The sequence below is a fragment of the Choloepus didactylus genome, chromosome X, assembly GCF_015220235.1.
Source record: "Choloepus didactylus isolate mChoDid1 chromosome X, mChoDid1.pri, whole genome shotgun sequence".
In the NCBI taxonomy this organism is placed as follows: Eukaryota; Metazoa; Chordata; class Mammalia; order Pilosa; family Megalonychidae; genus Choloepus; species Choloepus didactylus.
Genome location: NC_051334.1, coordinates 131,101,196 through 131,117,892, shown reverse-complemented (window position 1 = coordinate 131,117,892; position 16,697 = coordinate 131,101,196). Strand labels below are relative to the sequence as shown.

Below are 16,697 nucleotides of genomic sequence, written 5' to 3'. Positions count from 1 at the left end.
AGTTTAAGAAGTCTTCCATAAAGGTAATACTATATGATTACATTTATATGAAATTCTAAAATAGGTACAACAAATCTACAGTAGAAAAATCAGAACAGCAGTTGACTTGGGAAAAGTGGGGGGTAAGGTGGGGGAAAGACTAGGATGACGCATGAGGGAACTTTGTGGGATAAAGGTAATTTCCTGTAAGTTAACGGGGAATTGGGTTACACAGGTGCATGCATACATTGGTCAAAAGTCAGTCAAGGGGGGGGTGCGGGGGTGGTGGCAAGATGGTGACATAGGGAGGTATGGAATTTAGTTAGTACTCTAAAGCAACTAGTAAATGGCTAGGAAGAACTAGGGGGACATCAGTAACCAGAAACACATCATAAACCAGTCTGAAATGGAAGGAAGTAAAAACCCCAAACTGCGGAGGCTGAAGCCCCTCCCCCACTGGCACAGCAGGCTGAGTTGGAACACTTCCCTATGGGAAAACGAAGCAATCTCTGCTGGGAGCAAGGGGATGTAGCTCAACCAAGCTACAACTGCAGTATTAATTAACAAATCTGGAATACTGAATACAAGCTATGAGCATAGACAAACCAGCAGCAAGCAGGAAAGGAAACTGAGGTCTCTCCTGGCAGAGAGGAGGTGGAGCTGACAAGGAAAAAAAAACATAATAAATGAAAACAGAGGCTTTTGGAGTTGGCTGACCTCAGAATACTGGAAAAGAGCTGTGTGCCAAGAAAAGGGGCATACAGACCTGGGTACCAACTCCAGCTCTTGACTGGCAAAACTGGGGGGATTGGGACTGGCTCTGAAAAGGGGATTTCTTTCTTTTTTTCTCTCAATCTAAGTAGCTCAGAGAAAGCCTCAGGCATTTTCAATTGTCAGCTTTTACCCAGGCAAGGGTGGAGTTAAGACAGAGAGACAAAGGAAGAAGTGAAGGAGATAATTCCCTAAAGGGGAGGGGGGGGCATAGCTCAAGTGGCTGCCCTCCCTCAGAGAATTCAGACTCCAGGGCTTGGGGGAAAAAACAAAACAAACCAAACAAACAAACAACAACAAAAAACCAGAAACAGCTTAAGCTTGGCTACTGACTCCCCTCAATCCCTAGAACAGACAGGGTCTGCTGAGAAATAAAGGCACCATACTTCTTTATGCAGGGAAGGAGCTTCAGGCTGACAAGTGCCACCTGCTGGGTAGGATAGGAAAAGCAGAGTCTAGAGGCCTCACAGGAAAGTCCAATAATCTGCTAGGGCACATCCTTAGGGACACCTGATACTGATTACACCCTCCTCCTGAGACCTGGGCCCTTCTGGTCTGGGAAAATCTGAATGGGGTAATCAAGGAAACCAGATACCTAGACAATAAAAAATTACGAATCACACTAGGAAAAATGAAGATATGGCCCAGTCAAAGGAACAAACATACTTAAACAAGATACAGGAATTGAAACAACTAATTATAGATGTTCAAATAAATATGTCAAATCGATTCACAAATCAAATCAACGAGCTGAGGAGTGATATGGCAAAAGAGATGAAGGATATAAAGAAGACATTGGGCAAACATAAGGAAGAACTCAAAAGTTTGAAAAAACAAATGGCAGAATTTATGGGAATGAAAGGCACAATAAGAGATGAAAAACACCACAACGGAAACATAATAATCACTGAAAATTTCCCATCTCCTATGAAAGAGGTAAAATTACAGATCCAAGAAGTGCAGCGTACCGCAAACAAAAAAAATCCAAACAGACCTATTCCAAGGCACTGAATAATCAGATTTGTCAAGTATCAAAGACAGAGAGAATTCTGAAAACAGCAAGAGAAAAGCGATCCATCACATAGAAGGGAAATTCGAAATGACTATATGCAGATTTCTCAGCATAAACCATGGAGTCAAGAAGGCAGGTGTATGATAAATTGAAGATACTGAAAAAGAAAAACTACCAAGAATTTATATCTGGCAAAGCTGTTCTTCAAAAATTAGGGAGAGTTTAAAATACTCTCAGACAAATAGCTACTGAGAGAGTTTGTGAACAAGATACCTGCTCTATAAGAACTGAAAGGAGCATTACAGGCAGATAAGAAAAGACAGGAGAGAGAGGTTTGGAGAACAATGTAGAAATAAAGACTATCAGTAAGGGTAAAAAGAGAAAAAAATAAAAATAAAATATGTCATGTAAAATCCAAAAGACAAAATTGTAGACACCAGACATTACACTGAGTGAAATCAGCCAAAAACAAAAGGACAAATACCGTATGGTCTCACTAACATGAACTAACATTAATGAGCAAACTTTGAGAGTTAAAACTGAGAACAAAGATTATTAAGACATAGAAAGAGGGTAGAGATTGGGCATTTGATGCTGAAGGAGTACAGAATTTTAACAGGATTGATTGTATACATCCAGAAATGGATAGCACAATACTGTGTGATGGTAGCACAACACTGTAAGTACTCTGAACAACGATGAGTGTGAGTATGGTTGAAAGAAGGCGGCTAGGGGCATGTATGACACCAGAAAGAAATATAGAAGATAAAGACTGGGATTCTATAACTTAGCAGAGCATGGTGGTCAATGATGGCGATTAAATGTACAAACATAAGACTCTTTTTACATGAGGGAGAACAAATGAATGTCAACACTGCAAGGTGTTGAAAATTGGATGGTATGGGGAAGAAATACAATCAATGCAACTAGAGTCTATAGTCAACAGTAACATTGTAAAAGGCTTCCATGAATTGTAAAAAAAAAAAAAGCAAATACCAATGCTAAATGTTTATAAGGGGGGTATAAGGGAGTGATTTGGGATTCTTCATGTTTTTGTAGTCTGACCTTTTCACTGTGTTGCATTTTATTTTTTTCTTTTTCTTATTCTTCATTTTTTTCTCCTCTCTCTCTGTGGAAGAGATGGAAATGTCCTCATATAGATTGTGGTGGTGAATGCATAATTATGTGATTATACTAAGAATCACTGATTGTGTACTTAGGATGGATTATATGATGTGTGATTAAAACTGTTTAAAAAATAAACAGAGGGATAGAAGTGCTGGAGAAAATGAGGAGAGAGGGGAGTGATGTACCTAATCACTGCTGGTGGGGAAGCAGAATAATGCAGGCCATCTGGAGGGCAGTGTGGCAGCTCCACAGGGAGCTAAGCATGGGGTTGCCATATGGTCCTACAACCCTGTTATTGGGTATATACTTGGAAGAACTGAAAAGAGGGACAAGAATGGGCATTTGCACAGAAGGGTTTATGGTGTCAGTATTTATTCACAATTTGCAGTGGATGGAGGTGGCCTAAGGGTACATCAACTGACGCATGGAATGGCGAACTGTTGCATATACATACAATGGAATATTGAGCAGCGGAAGAAGGAACGAAATTGTGAGGTATGCAGCTAGGTAATGGACCTTGAGGACAGTCTGTTGAGTGAAATAAGCCAGAAATGAAAAGACAAACATTATAATGCCTTACTAATATGGACTAACTATAATGTGTATCTGAGAACTGAATCTGAGAGCACAGGTTATCGGGGAAGGCTTACTGTAAAGGTTCCTAGATTGTAAGCTCTTTCAGCAGTCACATCTATTCATGAGTTGTAAAGGGGTATTTCTAAATTCTGAGATGCTGAGCTGTTTGTGTATAACCCAGTCAGTCCCTGAAACTTCAGGTATCTGTGTGACACCTGAGACTCAGAGCCAGAATATGAAAGCTATGAATGTCAGCATTACCCCATATAGCAAATGTTAACGAAGCTGAAAAAGAGATCAGACTTCAGTTAGTGATATGAATGAAATGGACTACTACTAAATCAGGCTAAAGGCTAAAGGATGATATTGACTGTGTTTTGAAACTTCAACTTTTGAGACCAAAGGAAGAGATGTTTATTTGGTAGAAAAATCTAAATTTTCTGTACACATTATCTAATTTAACTTATATGTAGTTTATACAAACACCATAATTACATAGAACCTTGAATAGGGAGTGAGATCTGGTTGGTTTTACAGGTTAGTTTGAAGCCCTGATACATCCCAAAGTAATTTGGGCAGAGAATAAAAATGTATTTGCAAAGCCCCCTTGAAGGATTGGAGGAAAATGTGGAAATATTAAGGTTAGTGTGAAGCCCCAATACATCGCAGAGTAATTTGGGCAGAGAATAAAAATGTATTTGCAAAGCCCTCTTGAAGGACTGGGGAAAAATGTGGAAATATTAAACTTCCCCACCTGGTGAATTACTGATATTCTCACAAACACTGGGGACTGCCCTTATGAAGCTTGTTGCAGCAAAGGAGAGGCTAAGCCTATTTATAATTGTGCCTAAGAGTCACTCCCAGAGAACCTCTTTTGTTACTCAGTTGTGGCCTCTCTAAGCCCACTCGGCAGGTGGAAATGCTGCCTTCCCACTACATGGGACGTGACTCCCAGGGGTGTAAATAAACCTGGCAATGTGAGACATGAGTCCCAGGGATGAGGTGGACCCGACATGGTAGGATTGAGAAACACTTCTGGACCGAAAGGGGGACAAGAAATGAAACAAAATAAAGTTCAGTGGCTGAGAGATTCAAATTTGGAGTCGAGATCATTCTGGAGGTTATTCTTATGCATTATAATGATATCCCTTTTAGTTTATAGTGTATTCAAATAGCTAGAAGGAAAATACCTGAAACTGTTGAACTGCAATCCAGTATCACTGATTCTTGAAGAAGATCACATAAACCATATAGCTTACATGGTGTGACCATGTGATTGTGAAAACCTTGTGGCTCACACTCCTTTCATCCAGTGTTATGCACAGATGAGCAGAAAACGGGGACAAAAGTCAATGAATAACAGGGGGGGCAGGAGAGGTATGGGATGTTTTGGGTATTCTTTTTTACTTTTATTTTTATTCTTTTTTGTGTGTGTAATGAAAATGTTCAAAAATTGATTGTGGTGATGAATGCACAGCTATACGATGATATTTGAACAACTGTACACTTTGGATGACTGTATGGTATGTGTGCATATCTCAACAAAATTGCATAAAAAAGTCAACACACATTTAAGATTTGTGAATTTCTTTGTATATAAACTTTACATCAAACAAAATTAAATACTGAATATATTTACTATACAAATAAATATGATACACATGCTGAAGTTTCTATAGGAAAGTATATGATGTCTACAATTTACTTTGAAAAGCATAAAAAATAAGATAGATGGAGAGATAGATGAACAGATGTGAAAAAGCAAGTATAAACATTAATGGTAGAAACTAAGTGGTGGGTATATGAATATTCATTGTAAAATTCAACTTGATGTACGTTTGAACATTTTCATAATAAAATATTGGAAAAAAGCAAATAAGCATTATGCAGTAACTGAGTAGATCTTGGGTGGGGTAAGGGAGAGGAAAGAAGTAAAGGGATCAGGGTTTAGATAATGGTTAAATTAGGTGGAAATGATAGCATTATTCACAAAACAGGGAACCAAGGAGAAGAATAATGCTTTGTGAGGGCTGGGGGAAAGAATCAAAGGAGATAAATATGAGGAATTTCATTTTGGACATACTGAGTTTAAAGTGAAAGAAAGTCAAGTGAAAATGTCTAGTGAGTAGCTGGAGACAAGTAACTGAAACTTCTCAGGCTAGGGCCAAAAATGAATAGAATTAGGAATAGATTTAGGAATCACCTCCAAAAGGAGATAATGAAGTTTTAAGAGAAAAAGAATAGAATGGGGTTGAAAAAAATTTGGTGACAACTTTAGGGAGTTCGGGGAAAAAAAACACACAACAGAATAGTTGGAGAAGTAGATAGAAAAATCAAGAGAATGTTACAGGAAAGAAAGCATAAATAAGCCACAAAAATTTTTCAACTACAATTCTGTTTTGAGAAATACTGTCAAATGGAGGGGTAACAAAGAACTTCTGATAGAAAGCTATTCCTTAGCTGTGTAAGAAAAGAAGAGCACATAGCTAAAAAGCCCAAGGCAGATCAGACCACCAACACCCCCCCCCAAAAAAAAACACCCTCTGCAAAATTTTCAAAATTCAGTTAGAATCATAAATATCATAGACTGCAACAATTTCATACACTTGTGGAAAGGATTTAAGAAAAGGAATAAAGATTTTAATACCGACCCCTGCTTTTTCAGAGAAGTAACTGAGAAAAGCCAAGAGAGCATTACGGTTAATGTGTTGCTACCAAAAAAGCAGCACAAGTCAACTCAACTACACACTTGTTGATTATGTATTCTTAGCTTTCTGTTGGCTTCACGCTCCTTTCCTAGTCATTTGCCTAGCATTATACTCTAAAGTCAATTTCCATTTGGCCCCCCTCTACCCTACCCCCTATATGTCAACCAAAAAGGAATATGCTCTACAATTACAAAAGAAAAATCTCAGACCTAAAAAACCCTTACTCAAATCTCAAAATCTACTTACCTTGAGGAAGATCACTTCCACTAGGATCACAGGAATAAGGTGGAGGTGGTGGTGGCAAGTTTGAAGCCTCTCCTACCTCAAATGGAGGAGGAGGAGGAGGAGGTGGTGGTGGTGGTGGTAGAGAGGCAGTAGCAGCAGGAATAGGAGCAGAGTGGTATGGATAGGATGGTGAAGCAATCACTAACAAAGGAATGAAACAAAGTAGAAATTTACAACTAACTCTAATGCCTTATAAACAGCAGATTATGTTCTACTTCTCTTGTCTCGCCAATATGGTCAAACATACCTAATTCTTATGGTTTGACTTAAAAACAAAAACCTGGAAGGTAAACTGTCCACATTCTCTTAGATGTGACAGTTTAAAACTAGGAGTTCATTAGATGTCATTTTGAATTAAGAAAATTAAAGGAGGGAAAAAAAAAAAGGAAACAACAGAGCTTTGACCAACAGACTGAACATTAGCTAACAGGTACATAAATAAAACGTCCCAAAGGCAATAATTTTACTTAGCTTAATACCCAAAGCACAGTTAGGGGATGTTTTCAGCAACCTGCCACTTGTTCAAATCATAAGATGCAGAAACTAACGAGAGATAGACTAAACTGCACAGATTACAAGTTTAAGCAATCCTTGATGGTTTCTACTGGTAGCATCTGAAGAACATAAGGAACTCTAAATCATGACAGTTCCATTTTTAAAGAGGCACAGAATTTAAAACCATGCTACATGAAATATCCATTTAACTTCCTATTATCTTTAATAGTTTAAAGACAACACTCATTTAGGAGCTTCACTGTATTTGACATAATAAATTCAAGCACAATTATGTTGAACTATTAATACAATCCTCTATAATGATAAAGGAAACAACGTATTCCAACCTAGTAAAAGCAAATCTTTCATATAAACATAGTATGCCAGCTGAATTTGTTAAATTTTTGACAAAGAAAGATGAAACAAGCCTTCAAGTTTAAATAATCATTTTAGCAGTCAGAAATTCAAGTCAAAATTTCATCATTGTGTTACCTGCACTATCAGTTTAACCCTGAGAAGTATAAGAAATTTAGTCTCATCTTTCAAAAAAGATTTAAATTCAGAGTTTTTGAACACTAAGTCTACTATAAGAACAGTCCATACAACCTGAATTTGTTATTCTAGCAATTTAGCAAGAAGAACTTCAAGCCAAGGTATTAGAAATGATTCACAGTTTTCTTTCACTGACATAAATATTAACAATACACTTATCACTTCATAGAGTTGTAGGTTAATAGTAATAGGAAATTCATGTCTTAGGGTGATTTAATACCTTATAAGCAATTCTTTGGGGTGATGAAACTGTTCTGTCTCTTGATTGCATGGTGGTTACACAACTCAAACGCATTTATCAAAATTCATAGAACTGAGTACCAAAAATGAATTTTATTATATCCAAATTAAACTTTTAAGACCAACTGTTGAACATACTGTTGGAGCTTCTTCATACATTTAGAAATCTTTACTTTTATAGTTTTGGAAAAGGAATACAATTTTTTTAAAACATTTCCAAATGCTCTGAAAGCCTTATGGATTTATTTTCTATAAATAATGGCTTCCCAAACAAAGCTCCACTCTTACTCCTTTTAAACTAACACTCAAATCACACCATTTTAAAAAAGCAAATGGCATCAAGTCAGTAAGCTAAGGACAGCAGAACATGGTTATGACCACTTGGCAAAAACCAACTACTGTAATAGACACAGAGGTAGCTATTAAGTCTCATGGGTCTCAGAAATCAAGGGCAGCAGAAATCTGAAGGTTACTTTGAGGCAGCCCCAACCATGCACATTCCGGCTCCCTGCCCCAGGACCCTGATCCTGGGCCCACCCCATACACCCGAGATCACTCAGTGTACCCCCAACCTCCAGCCCGCTTCCTAAATCCTGGGCCCTCCCTGTCATCCCAGAACCCGCCCCACGGTCCGCCCGTCAATCAATGAAGAGGTGCTCTGCTCTACCCAGAATGGTGGGTACACCAGTGCAGACACTCCGCAGATGCTCTGCCAGCACTCAGCCCGCCACAGTCCATGGATCCTGCCTAAGAGTGGAGACCATGGGGGCAGGACAAGAGGTCAGAGTGGTGAGGTGTGAAATTTAATTACTCCTCTAGGGCAGCTGGTAAACAGCCAGGAACTGTATGAACAGCATTTTTGGAGTCTTCAGTGACCAAACACATCACACACTAGTCTGGAACAGGTGGAACAGCTGACACTGCAGCAAAACCTGTAAGTTTCCCTGGCCAGGGGACTGGCGCCCCTTCCCCCCAGACATGGCTGACTGTCTTGGAGCTGGCTCCCCAAGGGAAAAAGAAACATCTGTGCTGGGAGCAAGAAGAGGGGCTCAAACACAGCCTCAATTGCAGAATTAACAAATTAATTAATTACTTTTGGAGTTGGGGGTATTCCAGGTGCTGGAGAAGGGCTGGGCTCCGGGAAGGGAGAGTACATAGAAGCGGGCATCCAATCCGGCTCTTATTCGGCAGCTCTGAAAAGGCTTGGTTGTTTTTGCTTGTTTACTTTTTTTCCCTTTTCTTTTCTTTCTCTCTGACACCTTATCTTTTTACACTTCAGGAATTAAAAGCTTTGGAGAGTATCTATCCAGGTGAAAGAGATAACAGCGAAAGCACACGTCTTTAAATACTCTATACTGACACTGACAAAACTTGGGGGCTGGGGAAAGGCCTTAAAAAGGGATTTTTTTTTTTAAATTCAGTTTTATTGAGATATATTCACATACCATACAATCATCCATGGTGTACAATCAACCGTCACAGTACAATCATACAGTTGTGCCTTCATCACCCCTATCGTTTTTTGAACATTTTCTTTACAATATAAAGAATAAAAATGAGAATTAAAAAAAGGAAAAAATAACACCCAAATCATCACCCCCATCCCACCCCAATCTTCATTTAGTTCCTGTCCACATTTTTCTACTCATCCATCCATACACTGGGTTAAGGGAGTGCGATCCACAAGGTTTTCACCATCACACTGCCACCTCTTGTAATCTATATAGTTACACAATCGTCTTCAAGAGTCAAGGCCACTGGGTTGGGAGTATGATAATTTGAGGTATTTACTTCTAGCTATTCCAATTCACTGGAATCCAGAAAGGGATATCTATATAGGGCATAACTCCATTGGAAATCTCTCAGCCACTGAAATGTTATTTTGTTTCATTCCACTTCCCCCTTTTGCTCAAGAAGATGTTCTCCATCCCATGATGCCAGGTCCAAGTTTATCTCCAGGAGTCATATCCTGCGTTGCCAGGGAGATTTACACCCCTGGGAATCAGGTCCCATGTAGTGGGGAGGGCAGTGAGTTCACCTACCCAATTGGCCTAGCTAGAGAGAGAGCACCACATCCGAGCAACAAAGAGGCGTTCAGGGAGAGACACTTAGGCTCAATTATAAGCAAGTTTATCCTCTCCTTTGCAGCAACAAGCCTCAAGAAGGCAAGCCCCAAGATAGAGGGCTGGACATACCAAATCTTCTGTCCTCAATGTTTATGAGAACACCAGCAACAACCCAAGTGAGGAAGTCCAACACTTCTGCATTTTCCCCCAGCTCCTCAGGGGTCCCAGAATATATATTTTTATTATCTGCCTGAATTACTCTGGGGAATTATTCTAAGTAGCTCTTTACAGAAAGCCTCAGATATTTGCAACTGGCCTCTGGACCCAGGCAACAGAGAGCTGAGACAGCTCTGACAAATAAAGCAATGAGGGGGAGATAATTCCCTAAAGGGCATAACTTCCCAAAGAAAAGGGGGGTGAGGTCCAGCTCAAGTGGCAACCCTCCTTCAAAGAACTTAGACCCCAGGGGCTGGAAAGCAGAAACCAACTTCAGTCAGGCATGTCCCCAACAGGGACAGAGTCTGCAGAGAACTAAAGGCATTGCACCTCTTTACACAGGTGGGGAGCTGAGGGCTGACAAATGCTACCTGCTGGAGAGGATAGGAAAAGCACAGAGTCTAAAGGCCTCACAGGAGGGTCTCATTCTCAGGGAAACTCCATATCCTCCTCCTGAGACCTGGGCCTCTCTGCACTGGGAAAAAACTGATTGGGGTCTACCATATTTGAGGAGACCCACTCACAAAAAAAGGTTACATAGAGGCAGGGCAATAAACAGAAAAACAGGAGATGAAAAATTCTGATCAACTAAATAGAAGCTAAGTTAGAGGTCTAGAATAAGTTGAACTGAACACCAAAGATAGAGAACAAAGCCAACCAACAAGAAAACCCTAGGTAAAAGAGTGAACACAAGATATAGAATAAACTAATCAAGAAAATCAGATGCCTAGAGAGCTTAAGATAATGATCCATACTAGGAAACATGAAAATATGGACAAGCCATAGGAACAAACTAATAGTTCAACTGAGATACACGAATTGAGACAACTAATTAAAGATGTTCAAACAAATCTCCTAAATCAACTCAAAACTCAATTCAATAAACTGAGGGAAGATATGGTAAAAGAGATGAAGGCTATAAAGACTACACTGGATGACCATAAAGAAGAATTCGCAAAAATTGAAAAAAACAATTGGAAGAACTTGTGGAAATGAAAGCCACAATCGAAGAGATAAAAAACACAATGGAGGAATACAACAGTAGATTTGAACAGGCAGAAGAAAGGATCAGTGAAATGGAAGACCAGACATTTGAATTCATACACACAAAAGAATAGATAAGGAAAAGAATGGAAAAATACAAGCAGGGTCTTAGGGACCCGAATGACAACATGAACCGCACAAATATACATGTTATAGGTGTCCTCGGAGAAGAGAAAGGAAAAGGGGCACAAAATATAATAGAAGAAATACTCACTGAAAATTTCCCAACTCTTATGAAAGACAGAAAATTATACATTCAAGAAGTACAATGTACCCCAAAGAGAATAGATCCCAATAGACCTACTCCAAGACACTTACTAATCAGACTGTCCAATGTGAAAGACGAAGAGAAAATTCTGAAAGTAGCAAGAGAAAAGCAATCCATCACATACAAGAGAAGTTCAATAAGACTATGTACAGATTTCTCTGCAGAATCCATGGAGGCAAGAAGGCAGTGGTAAGATATATTTAAGATATTGAAAGAGAAAAACTGCCAACCAAGAATACTATATCCAGCAAATGAGGGAGATTAAAATATTTTCAGACAGACACTGAGAGAGTTTGTGAATAAGACACCAGTGCTACAAGAAATACTAAAGGGAGAGCTACAGGCTGATAGGAAATGACAGGAGAGAGAGGTTTGGAGAAGAGTGTACAAATGAAGACTAGCAGGAAGGGGGAAAGGAGAGGGAGAAAAAAATAAGATATGACATACAAAATCCAAAAGACAAAATAATAGAAGAACTACCTTTATAGTAATAACACTAAATGTTAATGGATTAAACTCCCCCAAAAAAGACACAGACTGGCAGAATGGATTAAAAATAAGGACCCACCTATCCCCTATATGCTTCTACAAGAAACTCACTATAGACACAAGGAAACACATAGGCTGAAAGTGAAAGGTTGGAAAAAGAAATTTCACACAAACAACAACCAGAAAAAAGTGGAAGTAGCTATATTACTATCAGACAAATTAGACTACAAAAGTAAAACACTTAAAAGAGACAAAGAAGGATCCCACATATTAATAAAAGGATCATTTCACCAAGAAAACATAACAATCATAAATATTTATACACCAAGCTAGAGTGCCCCAAACTAAATGAGGCAAACACTGAGAACACTGAAAGGAGAAGTAGATACCTCTACAATAATACTTGGAGACTTTAATATACCACTCTCATCAACGGATACAACATATGGACAGAGCATCAATAAGGAAAGAGAGAAGTTGACTGTTTGATAAATGAGCCAGACTTGACAGACATTTATAGAACACTGCACCCCACAACAGCAGGATACACATTTTTCTCAAGTTCTCATGGAACATTCTCTAGGATAGACCACATGTTGGATCACAAAGCAAGTCTCAACAAATTTAAAAATACTGAAATAATACAAAACACTTTCTAGGATCATAATTGAATGTAGTTAGAAATTAATAAAAGGCAGAAGGTCATAAAATTCACAAAACATATGGAAGGTAAACAACACACTCTTAGAAAACCATTTGGTAATGGAAGAAATTACAAGAGAAATTAGTAAATACCTCAAGGTAAATGACAATGAAATCACAACATATCAAAACTTATGGGATGTAGCAAAGCAGTGCTGAAAGGGAAATTTATTGCTCTAAACACATACATTAAAAAAGGAGAGCAAAAATCGAAGAATTAACTGTTCATCTTGAGGAACTAGAGAAAGAACACCAAACTAACCCCAAAACAAACAGAAGGAAAGAAATAGCAAAGATTAGGGCAGAAATAAATGAAATTGAGAACACAAAAACAATAGAGAGAATCAACAAAACCAGAAGTTGCTTCTTTGAGAAAATCAATAAAATTAATGGACCCTTAGCTAGGTTAACAAAAAACAAAACAAAACAAAAAAAGAGCAGATGCAAATAAATACAATCAGAAACAGGAAAGGAGACATAACTATTGGCCCTGTGGAAATAAAGGAGATAATGAGAAGATACTACGAGCAAGTATATGCTAATAAACTTGATAAACTAGACAACTTAGATGAAATGGACAACTTCCTAGAAAAACATAAACAACCAACATTGACTCGAGAAGAAATAGATGACCTTAACAAACCAATCACAAGTAAAGAGATTGAGTCAGTCATCAAAAAGCTCCCAAAAAAAGAAAACCCCAGGACCAGATGGCTTCACACGAATTCTACCAAGCATTCAAGAAAGAATTAGTACCGATCCTGCTCAAACTCTTCAAAAAAACTAAAGAGGACAGAAAGCTACCTAACTCATTCTATGAAGCCAACATCACCCTAATACCGAAGTCAGACAATGATACCACAAAAAATGAAAATTATAGACCAATCTCTTTAACGAATATAGATACAAAAATCCTCAACAAAATACTCGCAAATCAAATCCAGCAGCACATTAAAAGAATTATACACCATGACCAGAAGGGATTCATTCCAGGTATGCAAGGCTGGTTCAATGTAAGAAAATCAATTAATGTAATACACCACATCAATAAACTAAAGCAGAAGAAACACACGATCATCTCGATTGACGCAGAAAAGGCATTTGACAAAATTCAACATCCTTTCTTCATGAAAACACTTCAAAGAAAAGGAATAGAAAGGAACTTTCTCAATATGATAAAGGCAATATATGAAAAACCCATAGCTAACATCGTACTCAATGGGGAGAGACTGAAAACTTTCCCTCTAAGATCAGGAACAAGACAGGGATGCCCACTGTCACCACTGTTACTCAACATTGTGCTGAAGTTCTAGCTAGAGCAATTAGGCAAGAAAAAGAAATAAAGGCATCCAAATTGGAGAGGAAGAAGTAAAACTTTCAACTGTTTGCAGATGACACAATTCTATACGTAGAAAATCCAGAAAAATCTACAGAAAGGCTACTAAAACTATTCAATGAATACATTAAAGTGGCAGGCTACAAGATCAACAGGCAAAAATCTGTAGTGTTCCTTTACACAAGTAATGTGCAACAAGGGGAGGAAATTTAAAATTTCCATTTACAATAGCCACCAAAAGAACTAAATATTTAGGAATAAACTTAACCAAGGCCAAAAAAGACCTATACAGAGAAAACTACAAGAAACTGATAAAAAAAAATCAAACAGGACCTAAAAAAAAAAAAAAAAAAATAGAAGATCATACCATGTTCATGGATTGGAAGAGTAAATACAGTTTACGATATCAATTATACTGAAACTGATTTATAGATTCAATGCAATACCAATGAAAATCCCAACAAATTACTTTGCAGAAAGAGAAAAACCAAAAACCAAATTTATTTGGAAGGGCAAGGTGCCCAAACAGCCAAAAATATCTTGAGAAAGAGGAAAAAAGTAGGAGGTCTCTACCTCCCACTACCTGACTTTGCAACATATTACAAAGCTACAGTGGTCCAAACAGCATGATACTGGCATAAGGATAGCTATACCAACCAATAGAATCAAACTGAGTGTTCAGTAATAGATCCTTGCATCTATGGACAAAAGATCTTTGAAAAGGCAGTCAAGCCAAAGCAACTGGGACAGAGCAGCCTCTTCAATAAATGGTGTTTGGAGAACTGGATATACATATCCAAAAGAATGAAAAAGGACTATCTCACACCTTATATAAAAATTAACTCGAAATGGTTCAAAGACCTAAACATTAGTGCAAAGACCGTAAGACTCCTAGAAGAAAATGTAGGGCAATGTCTTAAAGATCTTGTGATAGAAGGTGGTTTCCTAGACCTTACACCCAAAATGCGAGCACAAGACCCTTAGAAGAAAATGAAGGGCAATATCTTAAAGACCTTGTGATACGAAGTAGTTTCTAGACTTTACACCCAAAGCACGAGCAACCAAAGAAGAAATAGATGTATGGGATCTCCTCAAAATTGAACACTTTTGTATATCAACGGACTTTGTCAGTAAAAAGGCAGCCGACACAATGGGAGACAATATTTGGAAACCACATATCAGATAAGGGTTTAATATCCCGAATATATAAAGGGATCCTACAACTCAACAACAGAAAGACAAACAACCCAATTAAAAATGGACACAAGACATACTGACACTTTTCTGAAGAGGAAATACAAATGGCTCAAAAACATTAAAAAATGCTCTACTTCACTGGCTATTAGGGAAATGCAAATCAAAACCACAATGAGATATCATCTCACACCTACCAGAATGGCCATTATCCAAAAAAAACAGAAAATTACAAGTGCTGGAGAGAATGTGGAGAAAGAAGCACACTTATTCATTGTTGGTGGGAATGTAGAATGGTGCAACCACTCTGGAAGACAGTGTGGCGGTTCCTCAGGAAGCTAAGTATAGATTTGCCATATGACCCAGCTATTCCATTACTAGGTATATACTCAGAGGAACTGAAAGTTAATGAACAGACATTTGTAAACTGAAGTTTACTGCGGCATTATTCACGACTGCCAAGAGATGGAAACAGCCCAAATGTCCATCAACAGACGAGTGGATTTACTATGGTATATACACACGATGGAACATTATGCAACTGTAAGACAAAACAAAGTCATAGAACATATAATAATGCGGATGAACCTTGAGGAGGTTATGTTGAGTGAAGCTAGCCAGAAACTAAAGGCCAAGTACTGTATGGTCTCACCAATATGAATTAACATCAATGAGCAAAATTTGAGAGTTAAAAGCTGATAACACAGGTTATCAGGAGATAGAAAGAGGGTACAGATCAAGTATTTGGTACTGAAGGACTCCAAAATGTTCAACAGGATTGACTGTATAGATACAGAAATAGATAGCATAATACCGTGTAATGTAGCACAATATTGTAAGTACAATGAACAAAGATGTTTGTGAGTAAAGCTGAAAGAGGAGGGCTAGGGGCATGTATGATGCCAGAGGTAAAGATAGATGATAAAGACTGGGACTTTAACTTACCAAAAACTAGAGTGGTCAATGATTGTGACAAAATGTACAAATATAAAAATTTTTTTAGAAGTGGGAGAACAAATGAACATTAACCATGCAAAGTGTTGAAAAAGGGATGGTACTGAGGAAAAAATACAATCAAAGCAAACTGGAGTCTATGGTCAACAGTAACACTGTAATGTGCTTCCGTTAAATGTAACAAAGGCAATATACCAGACCTAAATGTAAATGAGAGGGGGATATAGGGGAGGCAAACGTGATTCCTGGTAGTGGTGTTGTTGTCTGACCTCACTATTATATTGTATTGCGTGATATTTTATTTTTCTTTTTAGAATATTTATTATTCTTTAAAAGAAATTTTTTCATAGTAATCAATATGTTCAAATGCTGATTGTGGTGATAAATGCACAACTATAATGATAAAGTGAATAACTGTACACTGGATAATTGTATGGAATGTGAATAGATCTATAAAATTGTAGGAAAAAATATGAATAGGGATAAAAGTGCTGGAGAAAACATGGAGAGAGGGATATACCTACTTACTGCTGGTGGGGAGGTAGAATGATGCAGCCTATCTGGAGGACAGTGTGGTGATTCCACAAGAAGCTAAGTATATGGGTGCCACAAGGTCCTGCATCCCCATTATGTGGTTTATACTTGGAAAATCTGAGAGCAGGCACATGGACATTTGCACACT

At 38.1% G+C, this 16,697-nt stretch overlaps 1 protein-coding gene across 2 annotated transcripts in view; it reads right to left on the bottom strand.

The window, feature by feature from the left end:
* Nucleotides 1-16,697, bottom strand: part of LOC119522571 (putative bifunctional UDP-N-acetylglucosamine transferase and deubiquitinase ALG13) — a 97,823-nt gene that overhangs the window by 35,410 nt on the left and 45,716 nt on the right. For both annotated transcript variants that reach the window (XM_037820986.1, XM_037820985.1), the window contains one exon: nt 6,421-6,600. In XM_037820986.1, the coding sequence (XP_037676914.1) occupies nt 6,421-6,600 (180 nt within the window). The remainder of the gene's footprint in view (nt 1-6,420; nt 6,601-16,697) is intronic.